The sequence below is a fragment of the Petromyzon marinus genome, chromosome 82, assembly GCF_048934315.1.
Source record: "Petromyzon marinus isolate PM22_M1 ecotype Great Lakes invasive population chromosome 82, UKy_Petmar_22M1.pri1.0, whole genome shotgun sequence".
In the NCBI taxonomy this organism is placed as follows: Eukaryota; Metazoa; Chordata; class Hyperoartia; order Petromyzontiformes; family Petromyzontidae; genus Petromyzon; species Petromyzon marinus.
In genome coordinates this window covers 5,540,120-5,557,200 of record NC_133747.1, presented here as the reverse complement: position 1 = coordinate 5,557,200, position 17,081 = coordinate 5,540,120, and the positions used below count along the sequence as shown (strand labels likewise).

At 46.0% G+C, this 17,081-nt stretch overlaps 2 protein-coding genes across 2 annotated transcripts in view; both read left to right on the top strand.

Moving 5' to 3' along the window:
• The window catches only part of LOC142907695 (CMP-N-acetylneuraminate-beta-1,4-galactoside alpha-2,3-sialyltransferase-like), a 45,730-nt gene that overhangs the window by 18,459 nt on the left and 10,190 nt on the right, over nucleotides 1-17,081 (top strand). The window contains exons 5-9 of the mRNA XM_076057361.1: nucleotides 1,722-1,816; nucleotides 5,045-5,108; nucleotides 7,629-7,712; nucleotides 9,422-9,458; nucleotides 9,576-9,659. Of these exons, the coding sequence (XP_075913476.1) occupies nucleotides 1,722-1,816; nucleotides 5,045-5,108; nucleotides 7,629-7,712; nucleotides 9,422-9,458; nucleotides 9,576-9,659 (364 nt within the window). The remainder of the gene's footprint in view (nucleotides 1-1,721; nucleotides 1,817-5,044; nucleotides 5,109-7,628; nucleotides 7,713-9,421; nucleotides 9,459-9,575; nucleotides 9,660-17,081) is intronic.
• LOC142907725 (CMP-N-acetylneuraminate-beta-galactosamide-alpha-2,3-sialyltransferase 4-like) overlaps nucleotides 9,423-17,081 on the top strand; it is a 27,365-nt gene continuing 19,706 nt past the window's right edge. Inside the window, exon 1 of the mRNA XM_076057386.1 lies at nucleotides 9,423-9,659. Coding sequence (XP_075913501.1) covers nucleotides 9,423-9,659 — 237 coding nt within the window. The remainder of the gene's footprint in view (nucleotides 9,660-17,081) is intronic.

Here is a 17,081-nt window from a genome sequence, read left to right as displayed (position 1 = left end):
CACTACTACACTATACACTACACTATACACTACTACACTATACACTACTACACTATACACTACTACACTATACACTACACTATACACTACTACAATATACACTACTACACTATACACTACACTATACACTACTACACTATACACTACTACACTATACACTACTACACTATACACTATACACTACTACACTATACACTATACACTACACTATACACTACTACACTATACACTACTACACTATACACTACACTATTTAATACACTATACACTACTACACTATACACTACACTATACACTACCACACTATACACTACACTATACACTACACTATACACTACTACACTATACACTACACTATACACTACTACACTATACACTACTACACTATACACTACTACACTATACACTACACTATTTACTACACTATACACTACTACACTATACACTACACTATACACTACACTACACTATACACTACTACACTATACACTACACTATACACTATACACTACTACACTATACACTACACTATACACTACTACACTATACACTACTACACTACTACACTATACACTACACTATACACTACACTATACACTACTACACTATACACTACACTATACACTACAACACTATACACTACACTATACACTACACTATACACTACTACACTATACACTACTACACTATACACTACTACACTATACACTACTACACTATACACTACACTATACACTACTACAATATACACTACTACACTATACACTACACTATACACTACTACACTATACACTACTACACTATACACTACTACACTATACACTATACACTACTACACTATACACTATACACTACACTATACACTACTGCACTATACACTACTACATTATACACTACTACACTATACACTACACTATACACTACTACACTATACACTACACTATACACTACACTATACACTACACTATACACTACTACACTATACACTACACTATACACTACTACACTATACACTACTACACTATACACTACTACACTATACACTACACTATTTACTACACTATACACTACTACACTATACACTACACTATACACTACACTATACACTACTACACTATACACTACACTATACACTATACACTACTACACTATACACTACACTATACACTACTACACTATACACTACTACACTACTACACTATACACTACACTATACACTACACTATACACTACTACACTATACACTACACTATACACTACAACACTATACACTACACTATACACTACATTATACACTACTACACTATACACTACTACACTATACACTACTACACTATACACTACACTATACACTACACTACTACACTATACACTACACTATACACTACTACACTATACACTACTACACTATACACTACTACACTATACACTACACTATACACTACACTACTACACTATACACTACACTATACACTACACTATACACTACACTATACACTACACTATACACTACTACACTATACACTACACTATACACTACACTATACACTACACTATACACTACACTATACACTACACTATACACTACTACACTATACACTACACTATACACTACACTACTACACTATACACTACACTATACACTACACTATACACTACTACACTATACACTACACTATACACTACTACACTATTCACTCCTCTTCCCTCCTCCTCCTCAGGATCGACCCACACGTCAACCTGTTCCTCAGGCCGGAAGACCTCACGTCCACTCAACTCGTTCACTATGGACTCCCCTTTGGTATTGGAAACTCTGGTAACACTTACACACTCACTCACACACTCACTCACTCACTTACACATTATACACTAACTCACTTACACACTCACTCACACACTTACTCACTCACTTACACACTCACTCACTCACACACTCACTCACCCACTCACTCACACACTTACACACTTACACACTCACTCACTCACTTACACACTCACTCACTCACACACTTACACACTCACTCACTTACACACTCACTCACTCACTTACACACTCACTCACACACTTACACACTCATACACTCACTCACCCACTCACTCACACACTCACTCACTCACTTAGACACTCACTTACACACTCACCCAGCCACTCACCCAGCCACTCACCCACCCACTCACTCACCCACCCACACACTCACTCACACACTTACAGACTCACTTACACACTCACTCACACACACACTCACTCACACATACACTCACTCACTCACACACTCACTCACCCACTCACACACTCACTCACTCACCCACTCACTCACTCACTTACACACTCACTTACACACTTACACACTCACTCACATACTTACACACTCACCCACGCACTCTCTCACCCACTCACCCATTCACTCACTCACTCACACACTCACTCACCCAGCCACTCACCCAGCCACTCACCCACCCACTCACTCACCCACCCACACACTCACTCACTCACACACTCACCCACTCACTCACCCACTCACTCACTCACCCACTCACTCACTCACACACTCACTCACCTTCCCACTCACTCACTCACACACTCACCTTCCCACTCACACACTCACTCACTCACTCACCCACTCACCCACTCACTCACTCACTCACCCACCCACTCACACACTCATTCACTCACCCACTCACTCACCCACTCACCTACTCACTCACCCACTCACTCACCCAGCCACTCACCCAGCCACTCACCCACTCACTCTCTCAAACACTCACTCAACCACCTACTCACTCACTCACCCACCCACACACTCACTCACTCACCCACTAACTCACACACTCACTCACACACTCACTCACCCAGCCACTCACCCAGCCACTCACCCACTCACTCACTCACTCACCCACTCATACACTCACTCACTCACCCACTCATACACTCACTCAGTCACTTACTCATACAACAACAACAACCGCCATTCGCCACTAAGTGGCGGTGACGTCACCACGACGCTTGTGCCAGGCTATGTGCACCCTGAGGCCACGTGAAGTGTCGAACGCCCGCTGGCAGGAGGTCACGGGGCAGACCCAGGTGCCACGGGTCGACTGACTGAGATGACTGGCTGATGCACCACCTGTGCCCCCTACTGTGCCAACCTGCTGTGCTTTAGCCACCCGGAGCTCCGCTCGCTGTTGTGAGCGTCGCTCCTCCGCCCTCCGTTGTTGTTGGAGGGCGACTGCCTCCAACTGCCCAGTAGCATCCTTCACGAGCCTCCTCCACAGAGGCCGATCTTGACACCGCTGGTACCAGTCATCGGCAAGTCCACTCAGCTCCACGTCCTCCTGTACCACATCACTCCATCTCTTCTCTAGCCCGTGCCGCGCCCGCTTAGCCCCCTCAATCCGGCCGAACAAAAGGTGTTTCGGCATGCGGTGGCTGGGCATGCGGGCTACATGACCCAGCCATCGCAGCCTTGCCCGCCGGAGGAGCTCACCGATGGGACCCTGCCCAGATCTTTCAAGGATTTGTGAGCTCCTCACACAATCCAGTCTGGTTAAACCCAGGATGGAACGTAGGCAGGCCAGCCTAAATGTTTCTAACCGGCGAAGATGTTCCATTAGGGGGGTCCACGTTTCGCAAGCGTAGAGAAGGGAGGGAATGACCGTGGCCGAGAAGACCTGAAGCTTAGTGCGGAGCGACAGACCAGGTAGCTTCCACACAGCGTTACGCAACCGATGAAAAGATATTGCCGCTCGACTGATTCGGAGTGAGACCTCTGCTGTTAAACTGGAGCCAGTCATAAGCACACTGCCCAGGTATGGGAAACTCTCCACTCTCTCCACAACTACCCCATCACCGATTGGGAGTTGTGGTGGTGGAGTGTCCGATGGTACAAAATACCCAGGCAGGTGCTTAGTTTTGGTGGGGCTGATGGTAAGGCCCCACCTCTTAGTGGCACGCTCCAGTCTCAGCAGCAGCGTCTCCAACTCCTCCTCTGACTGAGCAGCTATTACCAAGTCATCAGCATACATAACGTGGTTGATCAATACGGAGCCATCCTTTGACCGCACCCGGGCATCGATCAGCCTCCCATTATATCTGTACCATATGGAGATTCCCCCGGTACAGCTATTGAAGGCTTCACGAACTACGTGGTCAAAATAGATGTTAAATAATGTGGGAGCCAGAGGACATCCCTGTCGCACCCCAAGGTGTACAGGGAATGGCTCTGACTCCCGGCCACGTAGTTTTACCCGGGCCCACTCACCATCATGAAGGTCCTTAATGATCGTGAGCAGAGGGTCAGGGACTCCAAAAGCACGAAGAACGACCCAGAGCCCAGGCCTACTGATGGTATCATAGGCCTTGACCAGGTCAATAATGCAGAGATGTAGGTCTTGTTGGAATTCCCTACACCTCTGCTCAGACACACACACACAGACACACACACACAGACACACACAGACACACAGACACACACAGACACACACACAGACACACAGACACACACAGACACACACACAGACACACACAGACACACACACAGACACACACAGACACACAGACACACACAGACACACACACACAGACACACACAGACACACACACACACACACAGACACACACAGACACACACACACACAGACACACATACAGACACACACACACAGACACACACAGACACACACACAGACACACACAGACACACACACACAGACACACACACACAGACACACACAGACACACACACACACAGACACACACAGACACACACACACACAGACACACACAGACACACACACACACAGACACACACAGACACACACAGACACACACACACAGACACACACACACACAGACACACACAGACACACACACACACAGACACACACACACAGACACACACACAGACACTACTGCTCCCCACCCTTCATCTGTCACTGACTCACCCACAAACCCCTCCCCTCAACCTCCCCTCAACCCCCCCCTCAACCCCCTCCCCTCAACCCCTCCCCTCAACCCCCCTCCCCTCACCCCCTCCCCCCTCCGTAGGGCCAACGTTGAAGAGAATTCTGAACCGGACCAAACGGTACGGCCTTAACGTTTCCAGTCCCAGGTGAGGATACCACGGAGGGAGGGAGGGAGGAGAGGCTACCTGGGGGAGCTTTGTCTGTGTCTGTGTGACTGCACTTGCCCCTATAGCCCTGCTAGAGGCTACCTGGGGGAGCTTTGTCTGTGTCTGTGTGACTGCACTTGCCCCTACAGCCCTGCTAGAGGCTACCTGGGGGAGCTTTGTCTGTGTCTGTGTGACTGCACTTGCCCCTACAGCCCTGCTAGAGGCTACCTGGGGGAGCTTTGTCTGTGTCTGTGTGACTGCACTTGCCCCTACAGCCCTGCTAGAGGGCTACCTGGGGGAGCTTTGTCTGTGTCTGTGTGACTGCACTTGCCCCTACAGCCCTGCTAGAGGCTACCTGGGGGAGCTTTGTCTGTGTCTGTGTAACTGCACTTGCCCCTACAGCCCTGCTAGAGGCTACCTGGGGGAGCTTTGTCTGTGTCTGTGTGAATGCACTTGCCCCTACAGCCCTGCTAGAGGCTACCTGGGGGAGCTTTGTCTGTGTCTGTGTGACTGCACTTGCCCCTACAGCCCTGCTAGAGGCTACCTGGGGGAGCTTTGTCTGTGTCTGTGTGACTGCACTTGCCCCTACAGCCCTGCTAGAGGCTACCTGGGGGAGCTTTGTCTGTGTCTGTGTAACTGCACTTGCCCCTACAGCCCTGCTAGAGGCTACCTGGGGGAGCTTTGTCTGTGTCTGTGTGAATGCACTTGCCCCTACAGCCCTGCTAGAGGCTACCTGGGGGAGCTTTGTCTGTGTCTGTGTAACTGCACTTGCCCCTACAGCCCTGCTAGAGGGCTACCTGGGGGAGCTTTGTCTGTGTCTGTGTGAATGCACTTGCCCCTACAGCCCTGCTAGAGGCTACCTGGGGGAGCTTTGTCTGTGTCTGTGTGACTGCACTTGCCCCTACAACCCTGCTAGAGGCTACCTGGGGGAGCTTTGTCTGTGTCTGTGTGACTGCACTTGCCCCTACAGCCCTGCTAGAGGCAACCTGGGGGAGCTTTGTCTGTGTCTGTGTGACTGCACTTGCCCCTACAGCCCTGCTAGAGGCTACCTGGGGGAGCTTTGTCTGTGTCTGCATGACTGCACTTGCCCCTACAGCCCCGCTAGAGGCTACCTGGGGGAGCTTTGTCTGTGTCTGTGTGACTGCACTTGCCCCTACAGCCCTGCTAGAGGCTACCTGGGGGAGCTTTGTCTGTGTCTGCGTGACTGCACTTGCCCCTACAGCCCCGCTAGAGGCTACCTGGGGGAGCTTTGTCTGTGTCTGTGTGACTGCACTTGCCCCTACAGCCCTGCTAGAGGCTACCTGGGGGAGCTTTGTCTGTGTCTGTGTGACTGCACTTGCCCCTACAGCCCTGCTAGAGGCTACCTGGGGGAGCTTTGTCTGTGTCTGTGTGACTGCACTTGCCCCTACAGCCCTGCTAGAGGCTACCTGGGGGAGCTTTGTCTGTGTCTGTGTGACTGCACTTGCCCCTACAGCCCTACTAGAGGCTACCTGGGGGAGCTTTGTCTGTGTCTGTGTGACTGCACTTGCCCCTACAGCCCTGCTAGAGGCTACCTGGGGGAGCTTTGTCTGTGTCTGTGTAACTGCACTTGCCCCTACAGCCCTGCTTGAGGCTACCTGGGGGAGCTTTGTCTGTGTCCGTGTAACTGCACTTGCCCCTACAGCCCTGCTAGAGGCTACCTGGGGGAGCTTTGTCTGTGTCTGTGTGACTGCACTTGCCCCTACAGCCCTGCTAGAGGCTACCTGGGTGAGCTTTGTCTGTGTCTGTGTGACTGCACTTGCCCCTACAGCCCTGCTAGAGGCTACCTGGGGGAGCTTGTCTGTGTCTGTGTGACTGCACTTGCCCCTACAGCCCTGCTAGAGGCTACCTGGGGGAGCTTTGTCTGTGTCTGTGTGACTGCACTTGCCCGTACAGCCCTGCTAGAGGCTACCTGGGGGAGCTTTGTCTGTGTAACTGCACTTGCCCGTACAGCCCTGCTAGAGGCTACCTGGGGGAGCTTTGTCTGTGTCTGTGTGACTGCACTTGACCCTACAGCCCTGCTAGAGGCTACCTGGGGGAGCTTTGTCTGTGTCTGTGTAACTGCACTTGCCCCTACAGGCCTGCTAGAGGCTACCTGGGTCACCTTTGTCTGTGTCTGTGTGACTGCACTTGCCCCTACAGCCCTGCTAGAGGCTACCTGGGGGAGCTTTGTCTGTGTCTGTGTGACTGCACTTGCCCCTACAGCCCCGCTAGAGGCTACCTGGGGGAGCTTTGTCTGTGTCTGTGTGACTGCACTTGCCCCTACAGCCCTGCTAGAGGCTACCTGGGGGAGCTTTGTCTGTGTCTGTGTGACTGCACTTGCCCCTACAGCCCCGCTAGAGGCTACCTGGGGGAGCTTTGTCTGTGTCTGTGTGACTGCACTTGCCCCTACAGCCCTGCTAGAGGCTACCTTGGGGAGCTTTGTCTGTGTCTGTGTGACTGCACTTGCCCCTACGGCCCCGCTAGAGGCTACCTGGGGCCACCTTTGTCTGTGCCCGGCAGGCGCTGCGTGGTGGTGGGGAACGGTCACGTGCTCAAGGGGCGTGGCCTCGGGGCGGCCATCGACAGGCATGACGTCATCATCAGGTGGGCCCAGTGCACAAAGCAACCGGTTTGCGTTTTGCATCGCGACGTGACGTCACGCTCACACCGCACCACGTGACAACCTCCCCACCTCGTTGTGACGTCACACCAACCCCGCCACACCACGTGACACCCTCCCCACCTCGTTGTGACGTCACACCAACCCCGCCACACCACGTGACACCTTCCCAACCGTTGTGACGTCACACCACCCCCACCACACCACGTGACACCCTCCCCCCACTATTGTGACATCACACCACCCCCACCACACCACGTGTCACCCTCACCACCATTGTGACGTCACACCACCCCACCACGTGACACCCTCCCCACCTCGTTGTGATGTCACACCAACACACCACGTGACACCCTCCCCACCATTGTGACGTCACACCAACCCCACCACACCACGTGACACCCTCCCCACCATTGTGACATTACACCACACCCACACCTACACCACGTGTCACCCTCCCCCCACCATTGTGACGTTGCACCACACCCACACCACGTGTCACCCTTCCCACCATTGTGACGTCACACCAACTCCACCACACCACGTGACACCCTCCCCACCATTGTGACGTCACACCACACCCACACCTACACCACGTGTCACCCTCCCCACCATTGTGACGTCACACCACACCCACACCACGTGTCACCCTCCCCACCATTGTGACGTCACACCACACTCACACCTACACCACGTGTCACCCTCCCCACCATTGTGACGTCACACCACCCCCACCACGTGTCACCCTTCCCACCATTGTGACGTTACACCACACCCACACCTACACCACGTGTCACCCTCCCCACCATTGTGACGTCACACCACACTCACACCTACACCACGTGTCACCCTCCCCACCATTGTGACGTCACACCACCCCCACCACGTGTCACCCTTCCCACCATTGTGACGTTACACCACACCCACACCTACACCACGTGTCACCCTCCCCACCATTGTGACGTCACACCACACCCACACCTACACCACGTGTCACCCTCCCCACCATTGTGACGTCACACCACCCCCACCACGTGACACCCTCCTCACCATTGTGATGTCACACCAACCCCACCACACCACGTGTCACCCTCCCCCCACCATTGTGACGTCACAACACCCCCACCACGTGTCACCCTCCCCACCATTGTGACGTCACACCACACCCACACCACGTGTCACCCTCCCCACCATTGTGACGTCACACCACACTCACACCTACACCACGTGTCACCCTCCCCACCATTGTGACGTCACACCACCCCCACCACGTGTCACCCTTCCCACCATTGTGACGTTACACCACACCCACACCTACACCACGTGTCACCCTCCCCACCATTGTGACGTCACACCACACCCACACCTACACCACGTGTCACCCTCCCCACCATTGTGAAGTCACACCACCCCCACCACGTGACACCCTCCTCACCATTGTGACGTCACACCACCCCCACCACGTGTCACCCTCCCCACCATTGTGACGTCACACCACACCTACACCAGGTGTCACCCTCCCCACCATTGTGACGTCACACCACACCCACACCTACACCACGTGTCACCCTCCCCCCACCATTGTGACGTCACACCACACCCCCACACCACACCACGTGACACCCCCCCCCCCCACACTCACCATTGTGACGTCACAACACGCCCCCTCAACCAAATCCCCCACAACCTCCAGGATGAACGATGCCCCAACGCTGGGCCACGAGGTGGACGTGGGCCAGAGGACGACCCTGCGTCTCCTCTACCCAGAGTCGTCCTCCACCTCCTCGTCCACCTCCTCCTCCTCGTCGTCCACCTCCTCCTCGTCGTCCACCTCCACGTGGGGGCAGGGAGAGGGCAGCCTCATGGCCGTGCTGGCCTTCAAGCCGGCCGACCTGCAGTGGCTGCAGCAGATGGTGGAGAAGAATGTCTCGGTGAGTAGCCCAGCGGTGGTAGTGTATAGTGTAGCGTAGTAGTAGTGTAGTGTAGTAGTGTAGTGTATAGTGTAGTGTAGTAGTGTAGTGTAGTAGTGTATAGTGTAGCAGATGGTGGAGAAGAATGTCTCGGTGAGTAGCCCAGCGGTGGTAGTGTATAGTGTAGCGTAGTAGTAGTGTAGTGTAGTAGTGTAGTGTATAGTGTAGTGTAGTAGTGTAGTGTAGTAGTGTATAGTGTAGCAGATGGTGGAGAAGAATGTCTCGGTGAGGAGCCTAGCGGTGGTAGTGTATAGTGTAGTGTAGTAGTGTAGTGTAGTGTGTAGTGTAGTGTAGTAGTGTAGTGTATAGTGTAGTAGTGTAGTGTATAGTGTAGTGTAGTAGTGTAGTGTAGTAGTAGTGTAGTAGTGTAGTTTATAGTGTAGTGTAGTAGTGTATAGTGTAGTGTAGTAGTGTATAGTGTAGTAGTGTATAGTGTAGTAGTGTATAGTGTAGTGTAGTAGTGTATAGTGTAGCAGATGGTGGAGAAGAATGTCTCGGTGAGGAGCCTAGCGGTGGTAGTGTATAGTGTAGTGTAGTAGTGTAGTGTAGTGTGTAGTGTAGTAGTGTAGTGTAGTAGTGTAGTAGTGTAGTGTATAGTGTAGCGTAGTAGTGTATAGTGTAGCAGATGGTGGAGAAGAATCTCTCGGTGAGGAGCCTAGCGGTGGTAGTGTATAGTGTAGTGTAGTAGTAGTGTAGTGTGTAGTGTATAGTGTAGTGTAGTGTGTAGTGTAGTGTGTAGTGTAGTAGTGTATAGTGTAGTGTAGTAGTGTAGTGTATAGTGTAGTGTAGTAGTGTAGTTTATAGTGTAGTGTAGTAGTGTAGTGTATAGTGTAGTGTAGTAGTAGTGTAGTGTATAGTGTAGTGTAGTAGTGTAGTAGTGTATAGTGTAGTAGTGTATAGTGTAGTGTAGTTTATAGTGTAGTAGTGTATAGTGTAGTGTAGTGTATAGTGTAGTGTAGTAGTGTATAGTGCAGCAGATGGTGGAGAAGAATGTCTCGGTGAGGAGCCTAGCGGTGGTAGTGTATAGTGTAGTGTAGTAGTAGTGTAGTGTAGTGTATAGTGTAGTGTAGTGTGTAGTGTAGTGTGTAGTGTAGTGTAGTAGTGTAGTGTAGTAGTAGTGTAGTGTATAGTGTAGTGTAGTAGTAGTGTGTAGTGTAGTAGTGTAGTAGTAGTGTAGTGTAGTAGTGTAGTGTAGTAGTGTATAGTGTAGTGTAGTAGTGTATAGTGTAGTGTAGTAGTGTATAGTGTAGTGTAGTAGTGTATAGTGTAGTGTAGTAGTGTAGTGTATAGTGTAGTTTATAGTGTAGTGTAGTAGTAGTGTAGTAGTGTAGTTTATAGTGTAGTGTAGTAGGAGTGTAGTGTATAGTGTAGTGTAGAAGTAGTGTATTAGTGTAGTGTAGTAGTAGTGTGTAGTGTAGTAGTGTAGTGTAGTAGTGTAGTAGTAGTGTATAGTGTAGTGTAGTAGTAGTGTAGTGTGTAGTGTAGTGTAGTTTATAGTGTAGTGTAGTAGTGTATAGTGTAGCAGATGGTGGAGAAGAATGTCTCGGTGAGGAGCCTAGCGGTGGTAGTGTATAGTGTAGTGTAGTAGTGTAGTGTAGTGTGTAGTGTAGTGTATAGTGTAGTGTAGTAGTAGTGTAGTTTATAGTGTAGTGTAGTGTGTAGTAGTAGTGTAGTGTGTAGTGTAGTAGTAGTGTAGTGTATAGTGTAGTAGTGTAGTGTAGTTTATAGTGTAGTGTAGTAGTGTAGTGTAGTAGTGTAGTGTAGTAGTGTAGTGTAGTAGTAGTGTAGTGTATAATATAGTGTAGAAGTAGTGTATTAGTGTAGTGTATAGTGTAGTAGTGTATAGTGTAGTGTAGTAGTAGTGTAGTGTGTAGTGTAGTGTAGTTTATAGTGTAGTGTAGTAGTGTATAGTGTAGCAGATGGTGGAGAAGAATGTCTCGGTGAGGAGCCTAGCGGTGGTAGTGTATAGTGTAGTGTAGTAGTGTAGTGTAGTGTGTAGTGTAGTGTATAGTGTAGTGTAGTAGTAGTGTAGTTTATAGTGTAGTGTAGTGTGTAGTAGTAGTGTAGTGTGTAGTGTAGTAGTAGTGTAGTGTATAGTGTAGTAGTGTAGTGTAGTTTATAGTGTAGTGTAGTAGTGTAGTGTAGTAGTGTAGTGTAGTAGTGTAGTGTAGTAGTAGTGTAGTGTATAATATAGTGTAGAAGTAGTGTATTAGTGTAGTGTATAGTGTAGTAGTGTATAGTGTAGTGTAGTAGTAGTGTAGTGTGTAGTGTAGTGTAGTTTATAGTGTAGTGTAGTAGTGTATAGTGTAGCAGATGGTGGAGAAGAATGTCTCGGTGAGGAGCCTAGCGGTGGTAGTGTATAGTGTAGCGTAGTAGTGTGTAGTGTAGTAGTAGTGTAGTGTGTAGTGTAGTAGTAGTGTAGTGTGTAGTGTAGTAGTAGTGTAGTGTATAGTGTAGTGTAGTAGTAGTGTATAGTGTAGTGTGTAATGTAGTTTATAGTGTAGTGTAGTAGTAGTGTAGTGTGTAGTGTAGTGTAGTAGTAGTGTAGTGTATAGTGTAGTGTAGTAGTGTAGTGTATAGTGTGTATAGTGTAGTGTAGTAGTGTAGTGTAGTGTGTAGTGTAGTAGTAGTGTAGTGTAGTAGTAGTGTAGTGTATAGTGTAGTGTAGTTTATAGTGTAGTGTGTAGTGTATAGTGTAGTAGTGTATAGTGTAGTAGTGTATAGTGTAGTAGTGTATAGTGTAGTGTAGTAGTGTAGTGTAGTAGTGTATAGTGTAGTGTAGTAGTGTAGTAGTGTATAGTGTAGTAGTGTAGTAGTAGTGTAGTGTAGTAGTAGTGTATAGTGCAGTGTAGTAGTGTAGTGTAGTTTATAGTGTAGTGTAGTAGTGTAGTAGTAGTGTATAGTGTAGTGTAGTAGTAGTGTAGTGTAGTAGTGTAGTGTATAGTGTAGTGTAGTAGTAGTGTAGTGTAGTAGTGTAGTGTATAGTGTAGTGTAGTAGTGTAGTGTATAGTGTAGTGTGTAGTGTAGTAGTAGTGTAGTAGTGTATAGTGTAGTGTAGTAGTAGTGTAGTAGTGTATAGTGTAGTGTAGTAGTAGTGTGCAGTGTAGTAGTGTAGTGTAGTAGTGTATAGTGTAGTAGTGTAGTGTAGTAGTGTATAGTGTAGTGTAGTAGTAGTGTGTAGTGTAGTAGTGTAGTGTAGTAGTGTATAGTGTAGTAGTGTAGTGTAGTGTAGTTTATAGTGTAGTGTAGTAGTAGTGTAGTTTATAGTGTAGTGTAGTAGTAGTGTAGTGTATAGTATAGTGTAGAAGTAGTGTATTAGTGTAGTGTATAGTGTAGTAGTGTATAGTGTAGTGTAGTAGTAGTGTAGTGTGTAGTGTAGTGTAGTAGTAGTGTAGTTTATAGTGTAGTAGTAGTGTAGTGTATAGTGTAGTAGTAGTGTAGTAGTGTAGTGTATAGTGCAGTAGTGTAGTAGTAGTGTATAGTGTAGTGTATAATGTAGTGTAGTGTAGTTTATAGTGTAGTGTAGTAGTGTATAGTGTAGCAGATAGTGGAGAAGAATCTCTCGGTGAGTAGCCTAGCGGTGGTAGTGTATAGTGTAGTGTAGTAGTAGTGTAGTGTGTAGTGTAGTGTAGTAGTAGTGTAGTGTGTAGTGTATAGTGTAGTAGTGTAGTGTAGTAGTGTAGTAGTAGTGTAGTGTATAGTGTAGTGTAGTAGTGTAGTGTATAGTGTAGTGTAGTAGTGTAGTGTAGTAGTGTAGTGTAGTGTGTAGTGTAGTAGTAGTGTAGTGTATAGTGTAGTGTAGTAGTAGTGTAGTAGTGTAGTGTATAGTGTAGTGTATAGTGTAGTAGTGTAGTGTAGTAGTGTAGTAGTAGTGTAGTAGTGTAGTGTAGTGTGTAGTAGTAGTGTAGTAGTGTATAGTGTAGTGTAGTAGTAGTGTAGTGTATAGTGTAGTGTAGTAGTGTAGTGTAGTTTATAGTGTAGTGTAGTAGTGTAGTGTAGTAGTGTGTAGTAGTGTAGTAGTAGTGTAGTGTAGTGTGTAGTGTAGTAGTGTATAGTGTAGTGTAGTAGTGTAGTGTAGTAGTGTATAGTGTAGTAGTGTAGTGTAGTTTATAGTGTAGTGTAGTAGTAGTGTAGTGTATAGTGTAGTGTAGAAGTAGTGTATTAGTGTAGTGTATAGTGTAGTGTATAGTGTAGTAGTTTATAGTGTAGTGTAGTGTAGTAGTGTATAGTGTAGCAGATGGTGGAGAAGAATCTCTCGGTGAGGAGCCTAGCGGTGGTAGTGTATAGTGTAGTGTAGTAGTGTAGTGTATAGTGTAGTAGTAGTGTAGTAGTAGTGTAGTGTAGTAGTGTAGTGTATAGTGTAGTAGTGTATAGTGTAGTGTATAGTGTAGTAGTGTATAGTGTAGTAGTGCATAGTGTAGTAGTGTATAGTGTAGTGTAGTAGTGTAGTGTGTAGTGTAGTTTATAGTGTAGTGTGTAGTGGAGTAGTAGTGTAGTGTGTAGTGTAGTTTATAGTGTAGTGTGTAGTGTAGTAGTGTAGTGTAGTAGTAGTGTATAGTGTAGTGTGTAGTGTAGTAGTAGTGTAATGTAGTAGTGTATAGTGTAGTGTGTAGTGTAGTAGTAGTGTAGTAGTAGTGTAGTGTATAGTGTGGTGTATAGTGTAGTAGTGTATAGTGTAGTAGTAGGTATAGTGTAGTGTAGTAGTGTATAGTGTAGTGTAGTAGTGTATATTGTAGTGTAGTAGTGTAGTGTATAGTGTAGTGTAGTAGTAGTGTAGTGTGTAGTGTAGTGTATAGTGTAGTAGTGTATAGTGTAGTAGTGTAGTGTAGTAGTAGTGTAGTGTAGTAGTGTAGTAGTTTATAGTGTAGTGTAGTAGTGTAGTGTGTAGTAGTGTAGTGTAGTAGTGTATAGTGTAGTAGTGTATAGTGTAGTGTAGTAGTGTAGTGTGTAGTGTTGTAGTGTATAGTGTAGTGTAGTAGTGTATAGTGTAGTGTAGTAGTGTATAGTGTAGTGTAGTAGTGTAGTAGTGTATAGTGTAGTGTAGTAATAGTGTAGTGTGTAGAGTAGTGTAGTGTGTAGTGTAGTAGTGTAGTGTAGTGTATAGTGTAGTTTATAGTGTAGTAGTGTATAGTGTAGTGTAGTAGTGTAGTGTGTAGTGTAGTGTATAGTGTAGTGTAGTAGTGTAGTGTATAGTGTAGTGTAGTAGTGTATAGTCTAGTAGTGTATAGTGTAGTAGTGTATAGTGTAGTGTAGTAGTGTAGTATGTAGTGTAGTAGTGTGTAGCGCAGTAGTGTACAGTGTAGTGTATAGTGTAGTGTAGTAGTGTAGTGTGTAGTGTATAGTGTAGTGTAGTAGTGTATAGTGTAGTGTAGTAGTGTATAGTGTAGTAGTGTGTAGTGTAGTAGTGTATAGTGTAGTAGTGTATAGTGTAGTAGTGTATAGTGTAGTGTGTAGTGTAGTGTATAGTGTAGTGTAGTAGTGTAGTGTAGTAGTGTAGTAGTGTATAGTGTAGTAGTGTATAGTGTAGTGTATAGTGTAGTGTATAGTGTAGTAGTGTATAGTGTAGTAGTGTATAGTGTAGTAGTGTGTAGTGTAGTAGTGTAGTAGTGTAGTGTGTAGTGTAGTGTATAGTGTAGTGTGTAGTGTAGTAGTGTATAGTGTACTAGTGTAGTAGTGTATAGTTTAGTGTGTAGTGTAGTGTATAGTGTAGTGTATAGTGTAGTGTGTAGTGTAGTAGTGTATAGTGTAGTAGTGTATAGTGTAGTGTATAGTGTAGTGTAGTAGTGTACAGTGTAGTAGTGTATAGTGTAGTAGTGTATAGTGTAGTGTAGTAGTGTAGTAGTGTATAGTGTAGTAGTGTATAGTGTAGTAGTGTAGTGTATAGTGTAGTAGTGTAGTGTATAGTGTAGTGTATAGTGTAGTAGTGTATTGTGTAGTAGTGTATAGTGTAGTAGTGTAGTGTATAGTGTAGTGTAGTAGTGTATAGTGTAGTGTAGTAGTGTAGTGTAGTAGTGTATAGTGTAGTGTAGTAGTGTATAGTCTAGTGTAGTAGTGTAATAGTGTATAGTGTGGTGTAGTAGTGTATAGTGTAGTAGTGTATAGTGTAGTAGTGTATCGTGTAGTGTATAGTGTAGTGTATAGTGTAGTAGTGTATAGTGTAGTAGTGTAGTGTGTAGTGTATAGTGTAGTAGTGTAGTGTATAGTGTAGTGTAGTAGTGTATAGTGTAGTGTATAGTGTAGTAGTGTATAGTGTAGTAGTGTATAGTGTAGTGTAGTAGTGTAGTGTAAAGTGTAGTAGTGTATAGTGTAGTAGTGTATAGTGTAGTGTAGTGTATAGTGTAGTAGTGTAGTGTATAGTGTAGTAGTGTATAGTGTAGTGTAGTAGTGTATAGTGTAGTGTAGTAGTGTAGTGTAGTAGTGTATAGTGTAGTGTATAGTGTAGTGTATAGTGTAGTGTATAGTGTTGTGTATAGTGTAGTAGTGTATAGTGTAGTAGTGTATAGTGTAGTAGTGTATAGTGTAGTGTATAGTGTAGTAGTGTATAGTGTAGTAGTGTATAGTGTAGTAGTGTATAGTGTAGTAGTGTATAGTGTAGTAGTGTATAGTGTAGTAGTGTATAGTGTAGTAGTGTATAGTGTAGTGTATAGTGTAGTGTATAGTGTAGTAGTGTATAGTGTAGTGTAGTAGTGTATAGTGTAGTGTAGTAGTGTATAGTGTAGTAGTGTATAGTGTAGTAGTGTATAGTGTAGTGTATAGTGTAGTAGTGTATAGTGTAGTGTAGTAGTGTATAGTGTAGTGTAGTAGTGTATAGTGTAGTAGTGTATAGTGTAGTAGTGTATAGTGTAGTGTATAGTGTAGTTGTGCATAGTGTAGTGTAGTAGTGTATAGTGTAGTAGTGTATAGTGTAGTAGTGTATAGTGTAGTAGTGTATGGTGTAGTAGTGTATAGTGTATAGTGTAGTAGTGTATAGTGTAGTAGTGCATAGTGTAGTAGTGTATAGTGTAGTGTAGTAGTGTATAGTGTAGTAGTGTATAGTGTAGTGTATAGTGTAGTAGTGTATAGTGTAGTAGTGTATAGTGTAGTAGTGTATAGTGTAGTAGTGTATAGTGTAGTAGTGTATAGTGTAGTAGTGTATAGTGTAGTGTATAGTGTAGTAGTGTATAGTGTAGTGTATAGTGTAGTTTATAGTGTAGTAGTGTAGTAGTGTATAGTGTAGTAGTGTATAGTGTAGTAGTGTATAGTGTAGTAGTGTATAGTGTAGTAGTGTATAGTGTAGTAGTGTATAGTGTAGTAGTGTATAGTGTAGTAGTATATAGTGTAGTGTATAGTGTAGTAGTGTATAGTATAGTGTAGTAGTGTATAGTGTAGTGTATAGTGTAGTAG